At 42.0% G+C, this 24,105-nt stretch overlaps 1 protein-coding gene across 1 annotated transcript in view; it reads right to left on the reverse strand.

Annotated features, from left to right (window-relative positions):
• The window catches only part of CDYL2 (chromodomain Y like 2), a 477,019-nt gene that overhangs the window by 30,367 nt on the left and 422,547 nt on the right, over positions 1-24,105 (reverse strand). Inside the window, exons 8-9 of the mRNA XM_044081802.1 lie at positions 3,785-3,798; positions 3,333-3,368 (exon numbers count right to left, since the gene is read on the reverse strand). Coding sequence (XP_043937737.1) covers positions 3,333-3,368; positions 3,785-3,798 — 50 coding nt within the window. The remainder of the gene's footprint in view (positions 1-3,332; positions 3,369-3,784; positions 3,799-24,105) is intronic.

Below are 24,105 nucleotides of genomic sequence, written 5' to 3' on the forward strand. Positions count from 1 at the left end.
TTCAGAGTAGCTTTCATTGCTTAGTTAAGCTTGCCTTCTGAGCACTACCCCCAAAGTTGGGGTCTGGGAAGATGTATTTACCCCTATTTTGTCAGCTCTAGTTATTTTTTTTTAATTTGTCTCTCATATTCTGTCATATAAACTCTTAAAAAATCTTGCACTAGATTAATGGCTAAAGCTGGTTACTTCAAAAATGTGTCATGCAAGCCAGTTTAAAAAAATATATACATTTAATAATTTATCAATGAACTGAGTTCTTTGACAAACAGAACAGAAGTTAATGGCATAACTTTGTTCTTTGCTGGGAAGAACTAAAGACAAATTATACCAGAGTCAGACTTTTGATCACTCTAGAGATCAGGTCTGTCAATTTGTGCTGTGTACGTGTATTGTTTTAGCAGCATGAATTTCAGTGCCAGAATGCTGATAATCTGCATTAGTCACTAGCTGAACTGAAATAGTAAATAGAAGAAACCATTTTGCTGTTTGGCACTTATATGAAACTATCACTTTTAGTGGAAGAAAGGTCCCCTTCATACTAGTAAAAATATTCTCCTACCTTATTTATAGTTTCCCTATGTTGCATTTTCTGAGGTAGTTCCAGTTGATTATATACCTTGAGAACATGTACTCCCACTCAGGCTAAGATAACTGGATTAATTTGAGAGCAGTAGAATACATCTTTCTCACACGGCACTGATGAACTAGACCCTTTTATTTAACATTGTCCCTTTGCGACATTAACAGATACTTGGAAAAGTTCCTTTATATCTGATTCTGAAGCTGACCAAACCTGGTCTGGCTGGGTGGCAAATGTTTGTTGCTGCTGTGTTCTAAAGCTATTTCATGGAGTGTTTTAAAATATTCTGCAAAAAAAGTTTGCGGTACTACTGTTTGAGGAAATGAAATCATTTGTATTGGTGACAGATGACTTCTGAAAGTAATGGTGCGTTCTCGGTTTCTGGGGTTTGTTACAACACATGTTGTCTATGTTGTAAATATAGAGTTTGTAATATAATCCTTGGAGATTCTGATGTGGGAATGGATGCTGATGTGGCCCTTAACTGGCAGCTGGATCAAAAAGGACATCTTTTTGGCTGATTAAATGACCAACTCTGAAAGCCTTAAAATGGGTGGTGTCACTGAACCTAAAGACCGTTCTTCAGCAAAGTTGTGATTTTTGCATTTCAGTAGCTGCCTCACTGCCTCCTAGCTTCTCATAGGTTCATAGGTTCATACTAGGCTATCTACTCAAGGGCATTTATAAGCCTAGCCCAGAGTTTTGTGGCTTTCGCCACCCCTTTATTTTGAGGGATACTATGCCCATTTTTTTGTTGTGCCTCTGTCTAGCAGTGACACTGAGGTAATCCCTGGGGTATATCTGCGATCTCCCATCCATTGGTCAAGATTTCTCTTGAACAAGGCCAGCGAGGTGCTCTGCCTCACATGTACCGGGATTTTGTTCCACAGCATAGGGAGTCTCTGGGTGATGAATCTGTCCCTCCAGCACGTTCTATTAATAACCGTGTCAAGGTTTAAGTCTCCCGCCCTTGTAGTTCTGAGGGATCTAGATTTTTTGAGGTGAAGCATGTTCATCAATTCCGGGTTGGACATGGCCTTGTATGTCAGGCACAGGTCACATCTGAGCAGATGGTAAGCGATTGAATAGAGCTGGGGTTCCTTCAGTCGGGCAGCGTAAGACATATTTTTGAGACCCTTTATCCTTTTGGTGAGGAACTTTTGGGGCCTTTCCAGTTGCTGCAGGTGTCAGGTCAGATACATTCCGAATGGGGCATTGTACTCAATCATTGGTCTGATGAGTGACGAGTACAGGGGGACGATGACCTCCCTTGATCTAGATGTAAATCCCTTCATGATCAGGTGGGCAATGTAGAAGGTCTTCCTAACTACTTTGGCAACGTGAGTGTCAAACGAAAGGTTACTGTCAACCTGGGTCCCCAGATCCCTGATAACCTCTTCTGTGCTTAGTGGGTTGCCACCTATATGGTAGCTGGGGGTAACCTTGTTTTTCCCGAAAGGTATGACTATGCATTTTTTGGCGTTTAACTTTAGGCCATGGCTCTAGCACCAGTTATCCGTCTCTATGAGACCCTTCTGAAGGATATCTGTGTCAGATGTGTTTTCGACTATGGCGCCCAGTTTGCAGTCATTTGCAAACTTAGTCAGCCATAGCCCTCCTGTGTTTGCTTGTACTTCTGAAAAGTAGATGCCGAACAAGAGTGGGCCCAGGACTGAGCCCTGTGGGACACCACTTGTGACAGGCTTTGAGTCTGACATGGCACCAGCAACTCTGACTCTGTGGGTTCTGTCACTTAGCCAGTTTGCAACCCATCTTGTGACGTATGGGTTTACATTTAAGCTGATGAGTTTTTCAATGATACCTGAGTGGGGTATTGTGTTGAAAGCCTTTGCCAGGTCAAGGTAGGCTGTGTGGACTGCCTTTCCCTCATCAATGGCCTTGGTGACTGTTTCGAAAAATTCAACAAAGTTTAAAAGGCATGATCTGCCTTTGACAAATCCAAACTGGGTTGGATCCAAAGTCTGCAAGTCCCCTATGTCTTTATTTATGAGTTCCATTATGATCCTCTCCATAGCTTTGCAGATCAGGCTTGTCAAGCTGATGGGACGGTAATTTCCAGGGTCGGTGGAGGCACCGCCTTTGTGAAGTGGGACCACAGTTGCCGTACGCCACTCCTTGGGTACGTATCCTGAGGTGAGGCTAAGATTAAACAGCTGCCCTAACTGCGGGTTTAATTCCTCATTGAGTTCGTGTAGCACACAACCGGGGACACCATCTGGTCCCATGGATGCTGTGTTTTTCGCCCTGGAGAGAGCAGTTCTCACCTGAGCTGCTAGAGATGTTTGGGGGCTACAATCCTCTGGTATAGATATCTCTCCTTTGGGGAGGGGAGAGTTTGCACTGAACCTGTCAGCCAGTATGTTGGCAATGTCTGTAGGTTCAGTGATTTTTACATCATTTTGAACTAATTCTGAGCATATCTGGGAGTTTCCTCCCAGGTTTCTAATATAGCTAAAGAAGGCCTTATGATTGTCTTTTGAGTCCTTAGCGACTTTTCTCTCAAAATTTGCCTTGGATGATTTTATGAGAGATCTTAGTTTTTTGCTTATAATGATCAAAGGTGTCTTCCCTTTTAAGGATTTTGCTCTATCTTGTAGTAGCTTCCTCCTTTTGTTGTAGAGCTTGTTTATGGCTGGGGTCCACCAGACTGGACGCTTGCCTTTGGTACAAAGAGTCTGTTTTGTTTGGGATTGCCTTGAGTTTGAATAGTGGCTCAAGCTTCTCTAGGAACTGAGAGAAGAGGGTGGGCATGAGCAACTGCTGCTTACTGTCACATGTCCTGGGGTCCTCATTTCCATAGCTTCCCTTTTTTTCCATGTTGTGCTTAGTGAAAACTTTACATTTTTAGGATTTTTTTTGTATTCTTGCAGGACTGAGCATGATGGCTTCTCAGTCTATACCCAATCAGCCGATTTGATCAATGGTCGCTGGGAATCCCCTGGCAGGTGAGAACCCTATGGTCTGGTCCATTTGTTCCTGCTGGAATCCTCAAAAGGCTTAGCCACTGAATGAGTTGGGTGGTAGGGAGTGGGACAGCCTTGCTGGCCCTGTTGGGCAGCCTACCCTCTACCCTGATGAAGCAACCCCCCTTCCTTGTGGTGACTCTTCAGAGTTCTGCTATAGCTGCCCTTTGAGGGTTCCCGTCGATCACAATGCAACTACACATGACAGCACAGGCTTGACAGACCCTGGCTACACTGTATACCCTCCTAATTGCCAACCTTGTGGCAGGCAGAACCATCTGCCTCTACCACCCCAGGACATGTGACAGTAAGCAGCAGTTGCTCATGCCCACCCTCTTCTCTCAGTTCCTAGAGAAGCTTGAGCCACTATTCAAACTCAAGCGGTCAGCAATGGACTGCAGGAATCCTTTTAATGTTTTTTCAAGTCTCTCAACTTTTTTCTTGTGGTTAGTGCCTAAACAAAAAAGCACTGGACATGAAAATCTTCTGAGGTTATTTTTCTCCCTTATGCACATTTACTGATTTTGAAGAGAGCGATACAAGCTAGGTTTTTGAAAAGTGAGGTTTTCACATACTTTCAGCAAAAATCCAACATAAGGACTCTCATTACTATATATACACATTATTCCATTACGAATACCAAGCAGCCAATGGTTTTGAAGTGTTAAAATAAGTGAAGCATGGGTATGGGCCACATTAAGTTACGTTGACTTCAGTACTGGCATTAAAAGTGCACTACTAATGCCTTATTTTATGTAAATATGCATTTAGGGGACTGGGTGCCCTGGATTTTTAATTGCAGGAATGAAGTGCCCAAGCTACAGCCAAAGCATGTCAGAAGAAATTATAAAAAAGATATTTGATGAAAGGGCTTTCCCTTAACCAGACTAATTTTTTTTGAATATACCTGCTTACTTTGATCAGTGAAAGGAACAACATAAGAAATGCCTCTGAGGGAGCCTTTAACTTAGGAACCTGAGAATTCTTCTAATACCAGTGAAATTTGAAATGTTTTCAATATGACAGAAACCATAAATATCAGAGTCCAAAATTTCCTTGCTGACAGAGCAAATAGTACAATGCTTGACTAGAAAAAAATGCTGCAGGTGTGTGTGTGTGTTTTTTTGTCTTTTTGAAATAAAAATAACCTTTTAGAAAACAGTTTTCAGGTAATAACCAAAACCTCTTTCTCTCTCTTGGGAAGGGTTGTAATTCTAACTTTTCCAGATTTCAAGTCAATATCAGTCCTGTTAAACAAAATGAAGGTAGAGTCTTGATAGCAATAGGATGCAAATCCTGAAAACTGTCTTCCTGAATAAGGCAGCTGCATGAGAAAAAAGCATATATGGACACATTGTTCTAACATGCACACAATAGGGTCATGCACATGATGCATCCTCTGAGAGCTGAAACAGAAAATTATGAAACTCATCCTGAATCTTAAGAATTCTGTTTGGGTTTTCTTAATGAAAAAAACCCTGCATGCATCACCTAGATCTAGGGTTGCCATATACATCATGAGTAGTCAGTGAAAGCTTTGTTTGTGTCTTTTGGCTTTTCCCGGTTAGGGGTTGCCACAGCGGAACTCCGCTCCGCTAATGATTGGCAGTAGATTTTTACATGCTGGCTTGCCGGGCCTAACGCACAACCTTCACCGAAGGAATGCCCATTCACGCATGCCGCCACACAGAGGACGATCTAACTGAGAATCGAACGGACATCTAACTGTGAGGCGACAAAGCTACTACTTAAATTACCATGATGTATACTACTTTGGCATGACAGAAAACTTATACAAGTCTCAACTCTAGAAATGGTCTCCATTTTCCATCATTTAAGGAAACTATACTTTAAACACTTTGTTATACAAAGCACCCTTACTATTACAGGCTATCGGCTACATGACTAACCAAATGACTAAAGGGGCAGCCACTTGTTAGTGACTTAGATTATAGGAAATGGGCACATGATGGGCTCTGAAGCAGTTCAAGGAAAACTGACAATTTTCCTCTTATGGGATAAGAGAAAAGGATAGGGATAGTCATTTGGAAAACAACAGTCTTGGTTATAGACAACAGTGGACATCATAAGACTGAGCTGGGATTTCTGAAATAGTTTTCTTTGAAAAAAATGCAGAAAAGGAATTTAACATTAACCAATTCAGTTTTTTTCTTCATAGCCTATTACAAGGCATGGCTCTGAATATCAGAACAGGTACCTGCCTCAGAACACCAGCTCTAGGTTTTGTATCAGAGAAGGGAAACACTGGAGACATGGGTAGGTAAGTTTTCTTATAATCTGCTCTCATAATAACATAATGGATGAAATGTACACAACAAACACCACTTAACAGCAAATAACTACATCTTCTGGGCTAAAAGCATTCTAGCCTTATTTATCTTAAATTTAGATTATTTAAACTGAAATAATCTCAGAACTGTTTATTATAATCAAGATCATTACTTGTTTATTCTCATTTAAACTGAGAACAATTAGGTCCTTAAAATAACTGGGGGGGGGGGGATAAGTTCTGACAGCAAACTGAAGCAGCTGGAAGTACAGTCTGAAGAACAGCTTCAAAGTTTCAGAAACTCTCATCTACCTTCCTCTGTTTTTTTTTTTTAAACCAGAAGACTGAAACTAATAGAATTATGAGAGAAAGCACAGTTTATATAATTAATAGACCTGATTAAAGGAGGTGTACTAGACGGTATCTTGTAGAATGAAACAAAGATTAACCACAGTCACAATAATCTCACATCTGTATGGCTTAATCAAGGAAATATAAATATAAAATTTTGAGGAGAAATAAGTAAAAAAATGCACTCAATTTTAAGTAGAAAAGAATCTGATCAGGGTAAGAAACATCCTGACCCAGTGCCACTTCCTCTGCAGGTGGTACAGGTGCCATATAGACATATCTAGATAAACAGCTCTGAGAAGAACACTGTATTTATATAACCGGAAGGTATCACCGACAAAAACAGTGAGGCAATTCTTAATTAGTCTTTTTAAATGTATTAAAACTTCCTCTCACCAAACATGACATGATCAGAAACACTGATGTGGGAAGGTGAGATAATACAAGTTATGATATAGATGATACAAAAATATGACTCCAAAATAAAGGCTCAAAAAAAATTCTGAGCAGAAACCACATGATTTCCTCTAGTCTAGACAGCAACGGAGTTCAGTGGTTTAAAGTGATAGCTGTATATGTATGTATGCAGGAGACCATAGCATTTAAAGCTCTTGTATATACGACTCAAAATCAACGAGTTTCAGGCTTCGTTGTCAGTTCGCTGCTTATCATGTAAAGATCTGTGCATCACTCTGCAGCACAGAAACATCAAATCTTTGTGGTAATTATCAAACTGTAATAAACAAAATGTTTATTTTCTGCTATACCTGATCAGATATACTGTGGCTTCCTGACATCAAAGATTAATAATGATGCTACTGCATTTTAAAATATGTTTCAAAAATATAATTAACAAATGCAGATGCAAAGAAACAATGTCATGATAATTAACATTTTCTCAAAAAGTGATAATTGTATTTTCCTTATCAAAGTGTTACACTCAAACATCCTTTCATACGCAAACACAACTCTTAACCAGCATGTGCAGGGAAGGAATATCTTACATTCAGACTTTACATTTGCTAATATCTTACATTCACATTTCACATTTGCTTAACAGCAGCAGATAATTAGCTTGTGTGTCCACCTCTTAAATGCATTAAGGATTCATCCTTCACTCTAGACCTCTTTTTCCCTTTTGCCTTTTTCTACCCATCTCAAAGCCCTCTTGAATGCCTCCATGGTCTCTCATTCTATCATCTTCACCTGTACTCCATTCTAAGGGACCATAACCCTTCTGACAATAAGTACCGTCATAGATCAAGGTGAATAAAGTAAAATGTGCTTATTGTATTGAAAAATTGTACCTGTGGTGCAGAAGTTAACAGCTTCCTCCCACCTCTCAAATATCTGTAGAGAATCCAAACTACCAGTAGGGGCATGTGTGTATGAGACAGTGAGAGTAAAAGGTGTGCATACTTCTTGCAATAAACTGCCTTCCCATCCAGTATAGAAAGAACCTGCAAATTTACTAAGATACACTGCAAATGTGTGGTGATTTTTTTCAGTGACAGAATAAGGATATGGTTATGGCATATACCAAGAGTTGCAATTCTATGCAAGTAACAGGTTATGTGACAGACTTCTGTCAACAGAATAAACTTGTCTGCAGCTTACTCAGTCACTCATCGAGCTATGCAGACTATAAGAGTACACTATGGAGATGCTGCTGTGGAACCGTACAGAGGTTTATAATGATCCAGCCAAGAAATAATTGCAAAAGTATAATTTTACAAGCACATGACAAAGTACAGTTGTTTAAGAATTTACAGACTTACACTGCTGCAGTAGCCTTTGGTTATTTTTGTCATTTTCTACCCTGGAAGTAACTGGCCTGCTTCAAAAAGGTTCATTCCCACACCTTCCCTCTGGATGCTGAAGGAACTGAGTTCAGGACTTGCTTTCCCACAAAAAAAAAAAAAAAAAAACAGGAAGCAAACTCAGGCTGAACCTTGGATCAGATGTAAACACAAATGCATTTTATATTCCCCCCCCAAAAAAATTATGTGTAGGAAAAAAGGGGGGTGTGGCAGGTGGGTACGGCTACTTTATCACTGTGGAATTTGAACATCTACTTATGGCAAGTTCTTAAACACCTGTACAATGTTCATCATTACCACTGCTTCAGTAAGTAGCCTTTAGCTATTTAGACTGATCAACAAAAGTTATCCAACCTTGGAGGAGGGAAAGATAAGGATCCAGGAGCCCCCACAAAATGGTCCTTGCAAAGCCAGCTCTGGACCAGGAAAAGGAATCCAGCTTGTAAATTTATGTACAAACAACCATGTAGCTGTCTCTAGAATGCTTCTACAGTCCACCCACTTCCAGTTTGCCATCACAGAGGATAAGGATCTTATAGTGTGTGCCTTGATACTGCCTGGAAAGGATTTTGCCATAGTGGGAATAATAGAAAGAAATAGCTGAGGACATCCATCTAGAAATGGCTTGTTTAAAGATAAGTTGTCCTTTCTTATCATATGAAATAAACAGCTAATTGACTTAACTCTGTCAAGAGGGTATATGAGCTATGTATGTCTAGAGTTTGTACATTTTTCTCTACCTGGTTTTGAAATTTTGGGTAAAACCCTGGGAGTCTGATTGCCAGATTCAAAGTAAATGTTGTCTACTTTGGGCATAAATGTGGGATTTGTTCTGAAAATGATTCTATATTTTTGAAAGACCAGATAGGGTTCACCCACCATGAGGGCTTGAAATTGGAATAATCTTCTTAAAGATGTCAGAGCAATAAGAACAGTTTAGGTTTTAATGGAGACACTGTTAGCTTTCCAGCACAGAATTAAGGTTCCCAAGAAGGAGCCACCTTCTTTTCTAGCTGGCCTCATGTGTAAAACCCTTTCAAGACTTGTTTAAAAGAGAAACAAAAAAAAGACAGAGGTGGAGTCATGGTCGGACATGATGAAATGGCCACAAGATGAATATTGACCGAGGAATCAGACAGGCCAGAGGATAGTAACTAACAAACATTTCAGAAAGTACAGTTGCATAAAATCTTACCATAACAGTTTATGTCCTTTTTACTGTTGCAATATTCATCACATATGGACTATCCTGCCAAGGATAGACCAACATCTGGCCAGCATACCAAAGCCCTGACCATCCTCCTCATATCGGGCAAAAAGGTGACATATGCACAAACTGAAGTGTCCCAGAAGAAAGAACATGCACATCCAGAGGGAAAGAAACATATGAGAAAAAGGGTAAGAAGACAAAGACGCCTCAGCCAGCAAAGTGCTCCAAATAGGAGAGAGAAAAGGGGGCAGGAAGGAGGGACTGAATACTATAACAATGAAAGGGAGGACATCTACTGCCATGATAAGACTTTACACAACTGTAATATATCCTCCTTACCATTGTTGCAGTATTCTTCACATGTAGGAGATTACAAAAGCTACTGTGAAGGAAGGCAAGGAGCAGCCCTCCATAAACTCAAGAAGGATAACCCTGGCAAATCCTGCCTGGCTGTGGAAATGACATCCAACTTGCAATGTTTAGTAAAAGTGTAGACAGGGGACCAAGTAGCAGCTTGAAAGATAGATCTAGTATGCCAACCTTTGAAAAATGCTCCAGAAGGGGCTACTGACTACACAGAATGAGCTCAAACTGAAGCAGAAAGCTGTTTACCATTAAAGGAATAAAAGGAAATGACCTCAGAAATCCAGGACAAGATGGTTTGCCTAAAAGCCACCAAACCCTGTGTCCTGGTATTAAAAGAAACAAATAGCAGCTCAGATTTGTGGATAGCATTTGTCTTATCCAAACACCTGAGCTGCCTATGATGATTCAAGGTGTGAAGATACTTCTCACTAGCAGACTGTAGAGAAGAAAAAAGGACGGAAGCTGGATAGACTGATTAAAAGAAAACTTATTCACCACCTTGGGTATAAAAGGATTAGTATGTAGACACACCAAGTCCCTATGAAAAAACAAAAAGGGAAGAACCACCATCACAGCCTGGAGTTCACTCAATCTTTTGGCTGAAGTAAGAGCAACTAATAAAACATTCTTCCAGGTGCTATGTTGCAAAGAGAAAGAAGAAGCGGGCTCAGAAGGAGCCCAAGTTAATTTTTCAAGGACAAAATTAAGGCCCAAAGAGGGAGGAATAAGTTTTCTTGGGGGCCTGACATGAAGACCACTAGCTAACCACAAAAATGAGAGGTCAGTGATGGGTTCAAGGGCAGACAGGCAGAGATTGCTGACAAGTGAGCTTTAACAGAAGATTATGCTAGGCTGGCATGAAGCAGTTCACACGTGTAAAAAAGGACCAAAAGGACCACCACTGAGAAGGGATGCTGGTGATGCTTGATACACCAAATAAAAAATCTCTTCCACTTAGCCATATAGGATTTTCTGATAGCCAGTTTCCTGGCCTCCTGCAGAACCCTAAAGCACATCCTCAGAAAAGGGGTATAGGAAAGGGATCAAAACCTCATCACCAAAAGTGTCAACTGAAAAGTGGACAATTGAGTTAATGAGAGACTCCCTTGTCTTGTGTGAGATCATCTATCGAGTGAGGTAAATTGAGATGAATGCCCCTGGCCAGGTGAAAGAGAAGTGGGAATCAGGGCTGTCTGGGCCAAAAAGGGAGTCAGCAGTCAGATTTTAGAGGAGTCCTTTCTGATCTTGCACAGGACCCTAGGAAGCAGAGGAAGAGGAGAATAAGCATGAAGAAACATTCTCTTCAACGAAAAGGACATGGGGTCCATGTTCCAAGTCGGAGGACTTGGGACTCGAACAGAAAGGAGGAAGTTGCCTTTTCAGATGGGAGAGGCAAAAAGATCCACTTGAGGAATACCCACTGATATACTATGTCCAAAAACTCTTCTCTGTGAAACATCCATTCGTGAGGTTGTGTCTTGGACCAGTTCAGGGAGTCTACCACAATGTTGTGTTGTGAAGGGACATACAGCACCTGAAGAGTTACCTGATAGTTGATAGCCAAATCTCAGGCCTGAATAACTAGTCTGCAAAGATAAGATCTTGTGCCCCCCCCACTTGTTGATGTCGCACATGACTGTGGTGTTGTTTGTAAAAACCTTTCAAGGGCCTGGAGAGTAAAGAGAATGGAAAGCCTGAAGAGCAAGAATGAGCACCCTCATCTCTTTTATGTTGATGTGGTCTGACCCCTGATGAAGGGGCTAGAGACCCTGAACTTTCAGATTGTGGGAAGGGACTCCTCATCCCACATTGGAAGCATCTGTGAACAGCTCTTGAGTAGGGGTAGGAGTTTGAAAAGGCAGGCCTGGATTGAGGGAGATCTGCAGAGTCCACCAATGAAACTCGAGTTTGGAACAAGGTACTAAGTGACACACAATCCCAAAGCAGTGCAGCTCTCAGTGTAGACGAGGATATCACGCTTAAAAAATATAAGCACAAACCAAACAACAATCGCGTGAACCTCTGATGGCTATGGAACGCTAGATACAACCAAACTCAAGACACGGCACTCCGTTCTAGTAAAACCAACAAAGCTTTTATTCCACAGAGTAAGCGCTTTCGCCAAAGGGCTTCTTCGGACTCGTATTACAAACAACGACAATGAATAAAACCTTTTTAAAACTTTACCTAGCTTCTCATTGGTTGTTAGACTCAAGGTACCACATGATTCATTTTAAAATGGTAAGGACATATGAATATATATCCTTTTGGGCTACAACAACTGCAAACTAATTCTTTCATCATAAAAACATCTAAAATGTATTAATTGAGCGCTTATTATTATACATTAAAAGTTATGTCTAAATCTTCTCAAAACACTTTGCCTGACACTTCGTTACCCTAACACATACAAGGGAATACTTCATGCTCTTTGTACAAAAAGTTCTTATCCAATAACTATGAAAAAAGGGAACAAAACCCAAATATATGACCCATAGAGCCAAATGAAGATAAATCCAGATGTGAGACAACTGATGACATACTAGAAGACACACAAAGACAGCAAAATAATACATAACTACATATGACATAGGAACACCTCATCCAAGGGAAGTCCTAACGTGTTCTGTGTAAACGTCTACTTTTCAAGAAGGGCTTAATCTGTACTTTGTCATTGAGGCCAGGTGGTGCATCTGACCGCAATCTAATAATCCACCTGGTCTCATGTTCTAGAGTGCGGTTAATTATGTCGCCTCCTCTAAAACTTTGTGATATGTATTGAATTACTCGGAATCTAAAAGTGTGATCTGTACCCGCCACCTTGTTATGCCTGGCCAAGGCATTAACTTCCGTTCCTACTCTGATGTGATATATATGCTCTCTAACACGCTCCTTGAGTGAGCGGTTGGTCTTCCCTATATAATAGGCTGTGCATGAATTACATGTGGCCATATATACCACATTCCTACTCTCACAACTTGTGTTGGTATTAAAACTAAAAATCCGTCCTGTGACGGGGTGCTGAAAGGACATATCTTTATTTATAAAACCACATTGATTACAATGTCCACAAGGTACTGTGTTCCTATTCTCTATATTCTTATCCTGTGTAGGATATCTGGGTCTACATAAGATACTCTTTAGGTTAGGATGGTTCTTATAAGCTATACGTGGTACCGAACCTACTATATCACTGACCTCCCTATTTGACTTCAAGATTCCCCAATGCTTATTCATGGCTTTTCTTACTTCCAAGCTCATCTTACTAAAAGCAAGATTTGCCCTGACTTCTGTTGTAGATGAAACAGCACTGGTGGTTTGTGCCATTTGTTCCATGAAATAAGGTCTTGCACTACTATCCCTTAATGAATCCACTAATTGAATAGTTTCTGCAATTTCTTTGTCCTTGTAACCTCTCTCAAGGAATCTGACTCTCATTTCCTCCACTCCAACATCATAGTTTTCCTGTTCTAAATTGAGTCTGGACACTCTCATGAATTGCATGCATCCCCAACATGTTTTTGACAATGTCCTCAAAGGGAATCTTGTCTTATGTAGACCCAGATATCCTACACAGGATAAGAATATAGAGAATAGGAACACAGTACCTTGTGGACATTGTAATCAATGTGGTTTTATAAATAAAGATATGTCCTTTCAGCACCCCGTCACAGGACGGATTTTTAGTTTTAATACCAACACAAGTTGTGAGAGTAGGAATGTAATTCATGCACAGCCTATTATATAGGGAAGACCAACCGCTCACTCAAGGAGCGTGTTAGAGAGCATATATATCACATCAGAGTAGGAACGGAAGTTAATGCCTTGGCCAGGCATAACAAGGTGGCGGGTACAGATCACACTTTTAGATTCCGAGTAATTCAATACATATCACAAAGTTTTAGAGGAGGCGACATAATTAACCGCACTCTAGAACATGAGACCAGGTGGATTATTAGATTGCGGTCAGATGCACCACCTGGCCTCAATGACAAAGTACAGATTAAGCCCTTCTTGAAAAGTAGACGTTTACACAGAACACGTTAGGACTTCCCTTGGATGAGGTGTTCCTATGTCATATGTAGTTATGTATTATTTTGCTGTCTTTGTGTGTGTGTTTTTTGTTTATCTTTTAGTATGTCACCAGTTGTCTTACATCTGGATTTATCTTCATTTGGTTTTATGGGTCATATATTTGGGTTTTGTTCCCTTTTTTCATAGTTAATGGATAAGAACTTTTTGTACAAAGAGTATGAAGTATTCCCTTGTATGTGTTAGGGTAACGAAGTGTTAGGCAAAGTGTTTTGAGAAGATTTAGACATAACTTTTAATGTATAATAATAAGCGCTCAATTAATACATTTTAGATGTTTTTATGATGAAAGAATTAGTTTGCAGTTGTTGTAGCCCAAAAGGATATATACTCATATGTTCTTACCATTTTAAAATGAATCATGTGGTACCTTGAGTCTAACAACCAATGAGAAGCTAGGTAAAGTTTTAAAAAGGTTTTATTCATTGTCGTTGTTTGTAATACGAGTCCGAAGAAGCCCTTTGGCGAAAGCGCTTACTCTGTGGAATAAAAGCTTTGTTGGTTTTACTAGAACGGAGTGCCGTGTCTTGAGTTTGGTTGCATCTAGCGTTCCATAGCCATCAGAGGTTCACGCGATTGTTGTTTGGTTTAAGGTACTAAGTGAACCAGAAACTCCAGAGCAATGCTTGAAGTACACTGTCTTTAGATACCACTGAACATCATCATATGAAGCCTGCTAAAGGGAAGTAAGGGAATGGTAGATGCCACAAAACGAAGGCTCTGAGAAATTCCCTTGCAGGAATGAGAGAAAGGGGAAAAAAGACTGGAAGTAGATTTTCAGAGACAGAACTTTGGGAGAAGGAGGATAGCTGGGATTCTGCAACCCAGGAAAATGTGGTCTTAAGAAGGAGTCAGAAATGACTTCTTAAGACTGATGGTGAATGCTAGACTGCAGAGAAGGAGCATGATGAAGTACAGAACCTGCAGAATCCTGGATTCAGAGGGAGCCTGAAGAAGCAGGTCATCTAGACATGGGAATATCTGGATTCCCTGAAGCCTGCAAAAGGCTATGACGGGCCAGACATCTGGTGAATATCCTTGAGGGTGCAAAGCACAGAACTGAAAATGAGAAAAAGAAACATAAAAACTTCCTGAAGAAAGGGTGAATGGGAATATAAAGATAGGCAACCTTTAAGTCTCCAGGACCCTTCTTTTCTGGGAACTACAAACATTCTGGAGTAAAACCCTGTTCCTCTTTGAGATCCTGGAATGTGATGGATGATGCACTGATCCAATATATCCTGCAGAACTACAGAAAAATGAGAAAAGTGGTCTGCAGAAGGTTGAGGAAGATCTGAGAACGTGTGTGTGTGTGTGTGTGATTTTCATACCATAAAGTAATCATGACAGATAAGTGACAGAATCCAAGAATCTGAAGTAATTTGTTGCTAGACAAGGAGAGACAGGGGAATCTGGCTGAGGAGAAAATGTCAGATGGAGGCAGATTAGTCCTGAAAAGGGGGCGTTCAAGCTACAGAAGTCTGAGTGGGTTTATCACAGAACATGCACTTAGAAACCCTTTTCTCTTAAGAAGGCTGACGAGGCTGCCTATGAACAATTTCCCTGAAATTTGGAGATGGGAGAAAGAAATATTTGTTTTAAGGTCCTGCATAACTTTTCTTTGTCTTGTAGAGTCTTAAACAAGTCAGCAGCAGCCATACCAAAGAGATTTTGCATGTCCAAAGGAGCAGCTAGGAGCCTGGCCTTAATATCAGGTAAGGCCTAGAGGCAAACCCAAGAGTATGTCCCTATAATTAAGCCTGAAGCAGCAGCAGCTCTAGAAGATGCTTCAGCTGCATCGTAACTACATTTGATAGTGTGATGGGCTACCTGTGAAGTAGAACTTAATAAAGAGAAGGCAGCAGTCTTAACTTGAGAGTTAGGAAGGTTTGACAACCCCACCCCCCCCCCCCAAGTTGAGACAAAAGGGCCAAAGCATACCTGGTAATACAGATTTGATAATTTATGTCCCTGAAGGCCAGAGTAGCAGAAGTTTAAACCTTCTTGTTCCCTAGGCTCTTCATAGATCAGCTGTCTTTATCAGAAGGGAGAAATCTGCAAAACTGTAAAAGCTTGGATGGTCTGTCAGCAGAAACAGAGGCCACAGCAAGGTCAGGTGGAGGACACCTGTAACGGAACTTAAAGGAATCAGGCACCTTAGAAAAATGGTCATGCTTCTTAAGAGCCAGAGTTTGGGAATCAGTTGCCAAACAGGCAGCTGGAAATGTATCCCACAAAGCATCTAACACAGGGAACAGAAGGTGGTTGAGGAAATTTCATTTGTACAGCTCATATGTATTTTGAATGTCAGAGAACTAGGAGCAATTCCACTTAAAAATCTCCATCATGAGAACCAGTGTCCCCAAAGGACAACTCCTGAAAGGGAGAATCTGGACTCAAGGAATTCTCTTCCTCTAATCCCATAACCCAATGGCAAGGCAAATTGTGAGGGGTAGGCCAAGGATTCATCTCCTGAATCCACCTTCTTATCTGAAGAATCAGATTCCCCAGTCTTTTTGGCTGAAGTAGAAGACCAAGAAGAAGCAGGAACAGATAATCCTTGAGGGAGCCTCAAGGCCATCAGGGCATTGAACAAACCCTGGGTAAAGTCCTACCATTCCCTCTGAGGACCCTTAGATATGGCAGGGATGTGTTTATTTTTTGCTTCTTCTCCTCCTTAATGGGACATCAGCTTTGGCCAAACCAGGGGGCTCAGAGCCATGCCTAGACTCAATAAGGGACCAGGAACATCTTCTCTAACAAGAATCTGGGGACCCCCCCACGGGCCCTTTGGAAATGATCAGCCATGGTTCCCCCTTAATGTTTGTGGCAGATGTCTGCCCTACTTCAGAGGACATGCAAGAAGCTGGTTCCTTGCCTTAGACAGGGTAGCTGCAAAGGAAACTGGTGTCGATACCAGACTGTTTTGGGAGTCTTCATCCACCTCAAGAGAGGCATCTAACAGACGCTGGAAAGAAGCACAGTCACACACAGACTTTTTGGTCTTATTTTTTAAGATATGGCTGTACCTCGGGCCAGGCAGATTTAGCCATTGTACCCTGGATGAAAAGTCACAGATGCTGGTTCTCCAGGTAAATGGATAAAGAAGACAGACTGCTGTGAAGAGTTTTGGAACAAAAGCCTGACAAACGGTACACTGGGTATGATCATGTGAAGCATCTAGGCAGAATAACCATTTCTTGTGATTATCTTTATGGGGAATCTGCATTCCACACCGATGTCTTCCCTTCCTGGAAAACATGGGCCCTAAGTACACAGGGAAAGTAGGAAAGAAGGAACCCCCATGGAGCACTTATCTGTAAACGGCTCATTAGAAACCAGTTCAGCAAACGGCATTCAGACAGAAGTTCAACTGTGGCACTAGGACTGGTGGCAAAGTAGTTCTGAGTATGTCCTACACTGGGTAACATATGCATGACATACAACACTGGGAGGATGTAAACGCTTTGGTATACTTGCCGGGAACTGGGCTATCCTTGGCAGAGGATCCCACATGTGATATATAGTGCAACAGTGATAACGAAGGACATCCACGTCTACATAATCATTACTACAGCTCTGGTCATTGGTTATGCACAACTAGAAAATCTTCTCTACTTGCTAGTAGTTTTTCCTGCCTCCTTTAGTACTTGCTGCACGTCCTCACGGAAGAGGTACCTAAAAGGTATTAGAATTTAGCCATCCAGGCAGGCAGATGTAGTGGATTGAGAATGGGGTATATCAAACGGGTTACCTTCATTTGATCAACAGCCCATTTGACTGACAACTAGTACTTCAGTTAAGGCAAATAACAGGGATTTGCCCCCTTCCCCAATGTAGTGCGACCCTGGAGTTGGTATATATAGTTAGGGGGGAGGAAAGACTCTGCAAAGTTAAGTTGTCTAAATAAAGCTGGGTGAGAATATGTGAAGTCCACAAAGGATTGTTCCAGGGACTAGGTTCTTTGTAAATAGTTTTAGAGCTGAGGATTAACCAAGATTAATACAGAGAACCGATTCTGTGACCCAGATACAGAGCATCTGTGAAAGAAATGATCTGAAACTTTTCTTTCTCCACAATCAGAAACAATTGAAATAAACAAATTTGCCCTGTGGCCTAAAGGCACTGGATCTTGTATTTGCAGAATTAGTATTTGACTGTAAAGGGAAAGACTAAGGTCCTGTGTTTGGAACACAGTTACAGAAATATTGGTGGGGTGGGGGGGGGGGACTGCTCGTACAGTCATTCGAATGTGTAGTCGGTCCCCTTTTCTGGAATGGTCCCAGTGTTGATAACCTTCTGCTATCTCCTCTTTGTGCCATGTTTTCCAGAAATAGGCAGGGACTATTTGGATAGTTTTCTGAAGGGTCCAGAGAATCTACAGGATTTATAACGGGGAGTCTGAAAAAAATTGATTGGGAAAGGGACGAAAGTGCTTAGTAATGAATATAATAAAGTCATAAAAAGGTTTTAATTAACATTTTTTTTAGGTTTTCTTTCAAGTTTGAACTACAGTTGCAATGCTGTGCGATTCCCGTGAGGTATGGGTGGCTGTATTTATCATACCAGTGTTTGTGAATTTCATACTAACTCATTTCATGAGAATCCTCCACTTGTTCACACGAAAATATATCATTTATCCTGGACATAGTCTCAGAAAAAGAAAACTTCTGAAAGGATGATGGCTATATGTGCTTTCCCCAGAATCAGAGTGCCGGCCATAGGAATCCGTAGAAGAGGGAACTCTATCTCTATCAGTGACAGAGTCTTCTGACTATCTTCAGCATTTTCTGTATAACAATAGTGCTCAGATAAGGATTTTTGAATTTCAGGATCAACTGTCTGCAATAAACTCCGGGCTAAGGCAAGACTATCATTTTAATGAACCATTAAGTGCATCCTCAGATGAACAATGTTTAACTTTCTCTTAATCTTCCAGGCATACTTTACCTAGGAAAGTATCAACTGGGGGTGTAGAGCAGTGTGTGTGTTGTCCCTTTAAGAGCCATTCCAGTCCATGGCCATGTGCATACAAGTACTGAGCACATGCAACCAACAGTGCCATTTTGAGTGAGTAGCCGGAGTGAAAGCATGTATGTGTGCAGCAGTCAGTCAAAGTTTAATGTTCCAGTCACCCATCGTGATATATCTGTGTGTAATAACCTATTTAAAAGAACACCCAAGCCTCATCATCTTATTTGAATACACAAGACCTGCAATAGGGGGATGGCTCTTTATTCCTGGCAAGATGTCTCCTTCGCCAGCCACCCTGGGAAGATTCTCCTGAAGCATATCCAAGACCCAAAGAGGATGCTGGTTTTCCCTTGCCCTTATCGGACACTGGAACAACTGCAGAGGACAAGTCTAACCCCCCCCCCCCCCCAGTTCAGGATGGTAGAAGAAGTGACATCAGAGGAACACAGAGGCCAGAAGAGGAGCCAAGGAACAATGAATGGCATCTATAGAATGCCCCGCAAGCTGCTGAGGCACTAAGAACTCATTTAGATATATTTTTCTTACGTATAGCGGGAGAAGAACCAGCAGGACCAGAGTGAGTTTCCATGCTGTGACTGAGGAAGAAGGCTAACTGCCCATATGCAGTGCTGGTTAGAACTGCCCATATGCAGTGCTGGTTAGAGTCAGTCAGAAGGTAAGCTTGTTACAAAGTGCTCATAAGCAGCAGCACACACACACACACACACACACACACACTTCCCCAAACAGCACCAAAACCAAGGCAGACGCACAAGTAGTACATAAAATCCCTGTCTGAACAGCAGTTCCTTTCCCTAAATAGCTGTGACTAAAAACAAACACTCGGGTATGTTGTCAGGAAATACACTGATACTACAAACAATGTCTATAGTTTTAACAGTCCCTTTAAGCAAAACATAAGCACGAAAGTACAGTTTTGTACCTACCATAAATGTAGATGTCCGATAGGTATGCATCTGCAGTCATAACATATGGGTTGTCCTGCCTCAGGCAGCCCTTCGGTCGGCCGGATTCCAAAGTCTGGGTCTGGCCTCAGCTGATGTCGCACTTTCCCCGACGTCAGAGCTTCTGGGGTATAAAGGCATCAGCTGACGCCATTTTCCTCAGTGTTTCTTGCCTCAGATGCCAGGTGCCCTCTAGGAAGGCTAAATTTGGATAAATGCTGAAAAGTTCCAAACAGTAGCAAAAAATATATACATATGTATTTATACAAATAAACAAATACACCATAATAGATTCCCCCAGCTAGCTGAAAGAGGGGTAAGCACCCTAGGAATACCACAGAGGGGAAGGAGGGTGGGTAATCCTGACTGCAGATGCATACCTATCGGACATCTACATTTATGGTAGGTACAAAACTGTACTATGTCCCTCAAGGATGCATCTGCAGTCGTAACATATGGGTAGAATACCATAGCCAAACTGGGGGAGGAGGTACTAAGAGAAGGATGGTGTAGTCAGGATCCCCTGCAGAACTGCAGTTGCAAACCCTGCTCGGGATCTGGAGTATAAAGGTAGATTATAATGTTTGGCAAATGTATGCACGGAGCTCCAAGTAGCAGCTTCTAAAATGTCCTTGGTAGCCACCCCTCGAAGGAAAGCTGTAGTGGTGGCTGTGGCCCTTGTGGAATGAGGCCTGATATTTTCAGGGGCTGTCTTTCCATGAAAAGAGTAGCAAAAGCGAATGCAATTTCCTATCCATTTTGAAATTGTCTGTTTGGAAATTGCTCTTCCTTGCACCCCAGTTGCAAATGCTACAAAAAGTTGGTCAGTTTTTCTGTTGGTTTTGATTCTGTCCAGATAGTAGTGTAATTGTCTGTGTATATCCAAGGTGTGCAAAAGTTTTTCTCCTTTGTTCTGTGGGTTAGGAAAGAACGTAGGCAAATGAATAGCTTGGTTCAAGGATACCCTGGACACCACCTTTGGCATGAAAGTAGGATTGGTTCTCAATGACACTCTATCCTGGTGGAAAATAAGAAAAGGCTGCACTGCCATTAATGCCTGTAACTCGGATACTCATCTTGCTGAAGTGATTGCCAGAAGGAAAGCAGTTTTCCAAGATAAAAACTGTAGGTCTGCTGATGCTGCTGGTTCAAAAGGAGGTAGTGTCAATTTTTCCAGCACAAAATTGAGAGCCCATGCAGGTAGAGGGGGTCTCCTTGGAGGTTTAACATTTTTGATTCCTCTCAAAAGTTGTCTGAGAAGAGGTTGAGAGAAGATAGGAGGATCCATATTGTATTCTGCTGAAATTGCTGAAGCATGAATCTTAATGGAAGAATAAGACAGGCCATTGTGGAACAATTCTGCTAAGTATTCTAGGATGTGTGCTAAGTTTGCCACTGTGTATATCTGTGCCCTTTGATGTGCTCTAAATGAGGAATCTCTTCCATTTAGCTGAGTATGTTTTCCTTGTGGAAGGTCTGCGAGCCTCCAGGATAATGTCCTTGACCCTTTGGGATAAAACAGATTGGTTTGGTTTTAAGGTATTTTCCAGGGAGTTAGTTGCAGTGTTTTCAAGTTTGGATGCAGGGTCTTGAAATTGTTCTGTGTTAGAAGAAGAGGCCATAGGGGTAGAGGCCATGAGTTCCCCTGAGACATGCTTCTCAGTAGCGGATACCAGTGTTGTCTTGGCCAGTTCGGGGCTATTAGTATCACCTTTGGCTGTTCCTCCCTGATCTTCAATAGAACCTTGTACATCAATGGGAGAGGTGGAAAGGCATATACTGTTAGGGCATTCCAGCTGAAAGAGAGAGAGTCCACCCTCCAGGCTTGTGGGTGGTATGTCCTTGAGCAGTATTTCTTCAGTTGGTGGTTGAATGGGGAGGCGAACAGATCTAGCTCTGGCATTCCCCATTTCTTTGCTAGGAGTTTGAAGATGTCTGGATGCAGCATCCATTCGTGAGCATCCGTGGTAGTCCTGCTTAAGCTGTCTGCTAGTGAATTCTCTTTTCCTGGTATGAATTTGGCCTGCAGCTGGATATTGAGATTCAGGCAGAAGTTCCACAGATCCATTGCCATCCGGCATAGAGGGTAGGAATGTGTGCCTCCCTGTTTGTTTATGTACCACATGACCATGGTGTTGTCTGTCCTTATTAACAGATGTCCTTGCTGGAGGAATGGTTTGAATGCCTCGATTGCATGCTTCACTGCCAGCATCTCCTTTTGGTTTATGTGCATGCTTAGCTGTCCTTGAGGCCATAGGCCTTGGATACATTTGTCCTCCATGTGTGCTCCCCATCCTAGGTCTGAGGCGTCCGTAATGATGGTTTGCCTTGGTTTTGGTTTGTTGAAAGGCAGCCCTCTGTTGGACTGGCAGGCCTGAGCCCACCACAGGAATTCCTTTTGAAGGCATGGAATGATTGGTATCATGGCTTCTAGACTGTGACTGTGTTGAGACCATACATTCCTTAGGTACCATTGTAATTTCCTCATATGCAGCCTGGCATGTGGAATCAAGATTATGCAGGATGCCATGTAACCCAGGGCCTGCAGGACTTTCCTTGCAGTAAGCTGAGTTTGTCTTGTCAAAGTCATGAAGTAATCTGGAAGTTGCTTTTGTTTTTCTTCTGTGAGAAAAGCCATCTGAGTGATTGTATCCAGATCCGCACCCAAAAAGGTTATCCTTTGGGATGGCACTAGTCTTGACTTTTGGATGTTGACTGTGTATCCCAAGGCCTGTAGCAGGTGTATGACATAGGCCAAGTCCTTTAACAGTTTTGTCTTGTTGTCCGCTTGTATTAGGCAGTCGTCCAGGTATGGGTAAATTTGAATTTCCTGAAGTCTGCCAATGTGCAATTACTGATGCCAGGCATTTCGTGAATACTCTGGGCGCAGTAGATAAGCCAAAGGGCAATGCTGAGAATTGATAATGCTCTGATCCTGCAAGAAATCTGAGGTGTCTTCTGCAATCTGGTCGTATAGGGACGTGCAGGTATGCCTCCTTGAGATCTAGAGTCACCAGCCACGACTCCTTGCCCAACATGGGAAGAAGTTGCTGTGGGGTCAGCATTTTGAATTTTGGCACAATGAGATATGTGTTCAGTGCGGACAAGTCGAGAATAGGTCTCCATTGGTTTTCTTTTCTTGGTACTAGGAATAATCTGGAGTAAAATCCTTGGCCTTGTTCTATAGATGGTACCCTTTCTATCGCTTTCATCTGCAGTAAATTGCTGATTTGTCTTAAAGCCTCTGCCTTCTGGTTTGGTGGAAGGTTTGGCATTCCGCTCTTTTTTGGTAAAGTGTGGAAGTGAAACCTGTATCCTTTGTCTATTGTTTGCAGAGTCCATGTATCCTTTGTAATGCAATGCCAGTTTTTTGAGAATAAAGCCAGCTTTCCACCCAAGGAAGCTTCCAGTTGGTCCCTGGTAGGCGGAGTCAGAGTCAAGTCATTGTGTCTGTCCTGTGGTAGTGGTTGTAGTTGCAGCTGTGGCACTACCCACCCCCTCTGGTTGGCAGGCTGCCACTGACAACCCCTGTAGGCACCCTTTGATTAACCTCTGCCTCTAGGGCGTCTATTCCTGCCCCTCTGTGCTCTGGAGGTGTCTGGAAAGGAACAATTCTTTGTAGGCCAGTTTCTGCTGAACCTCAGAGGTTGGACCTGCAGAAATTCCTTTACTGTTTGCACAGATTTTGCTTTTTCTTCCACCTTCTTTAGAATCTCCTGTGCAGGTGAGCCAAATAAACTTTGTTTCTCCATTGGAGCATCGAGGAGTTTAGCCTTGACATGGTCTGGCAAGGATTGCTCCTTTAGCCAGGCATGCCTACGAATTACTGCCCCAGTCATAGCTGATCTAAATGAAGCCTCCAGTGCATCATAGCCACATTTTAGGAAATGATTACTGACCTGCTGAGAGTTGTGTACCAAATCCTGAAGGGATTTATGGTCTAAAGGTTCAGGAGAAGAAAGCTTCTTATTCAGCTGATCTAACAAAAATTCTTGGTACTGTATCATATGGAATTGACAGTTTAATGCCCTGGCAGAAAGAGTAGCAGAAGTATAAACCTTTTTACCCCATCTCTCTAATGCTCTAGACTCTTTTTCAGAGGGAAGGGGATTTTTGGCAGTAGCAGCTGCAACCCCTTTTGGGCCCTGAGAAATAGTTTCTGGGTCTGCAGCATGGGCTTTATATAGGTGGAAGTGAGAATCCGGGACCCTGTAATATCTGTCAGGTTTGGCAGGGGCCGGGGGAAGAGAATCAGGTGCAGTACTGATATCATTATACACATCATCAATTACAGTTAGCACAGGAGGAATGGCTAAGGGCCTATGCTGGGGCAAATGCAAAAAAGGTCCTTAATCTTTTTCTAGAATCAGAGAAATCCTGACCCTGCCACTGAAAGTGCTCCCTCATGGAGTGTAAAGTCTCCCCAAGGAAAATTCTTCAGGTGGGGAGGCCGAAGGAATAGAATCCTCTGCA

This window comes from Protopterus annectens, chromosome 8.part1 (assembly GCF_019279795.1).
Source record: "Protopterus annectens isolate FY-2018-M chromosome 8.part1, PAN1.0, whole genome shotgun sequence".
Taxonomy (NCBI): domain Eukaryota; kingdom Metazoa; phylum Chordata; order Ceratodontiformes; family Protopteridae; genus Protopterus; species Protopterus annectens.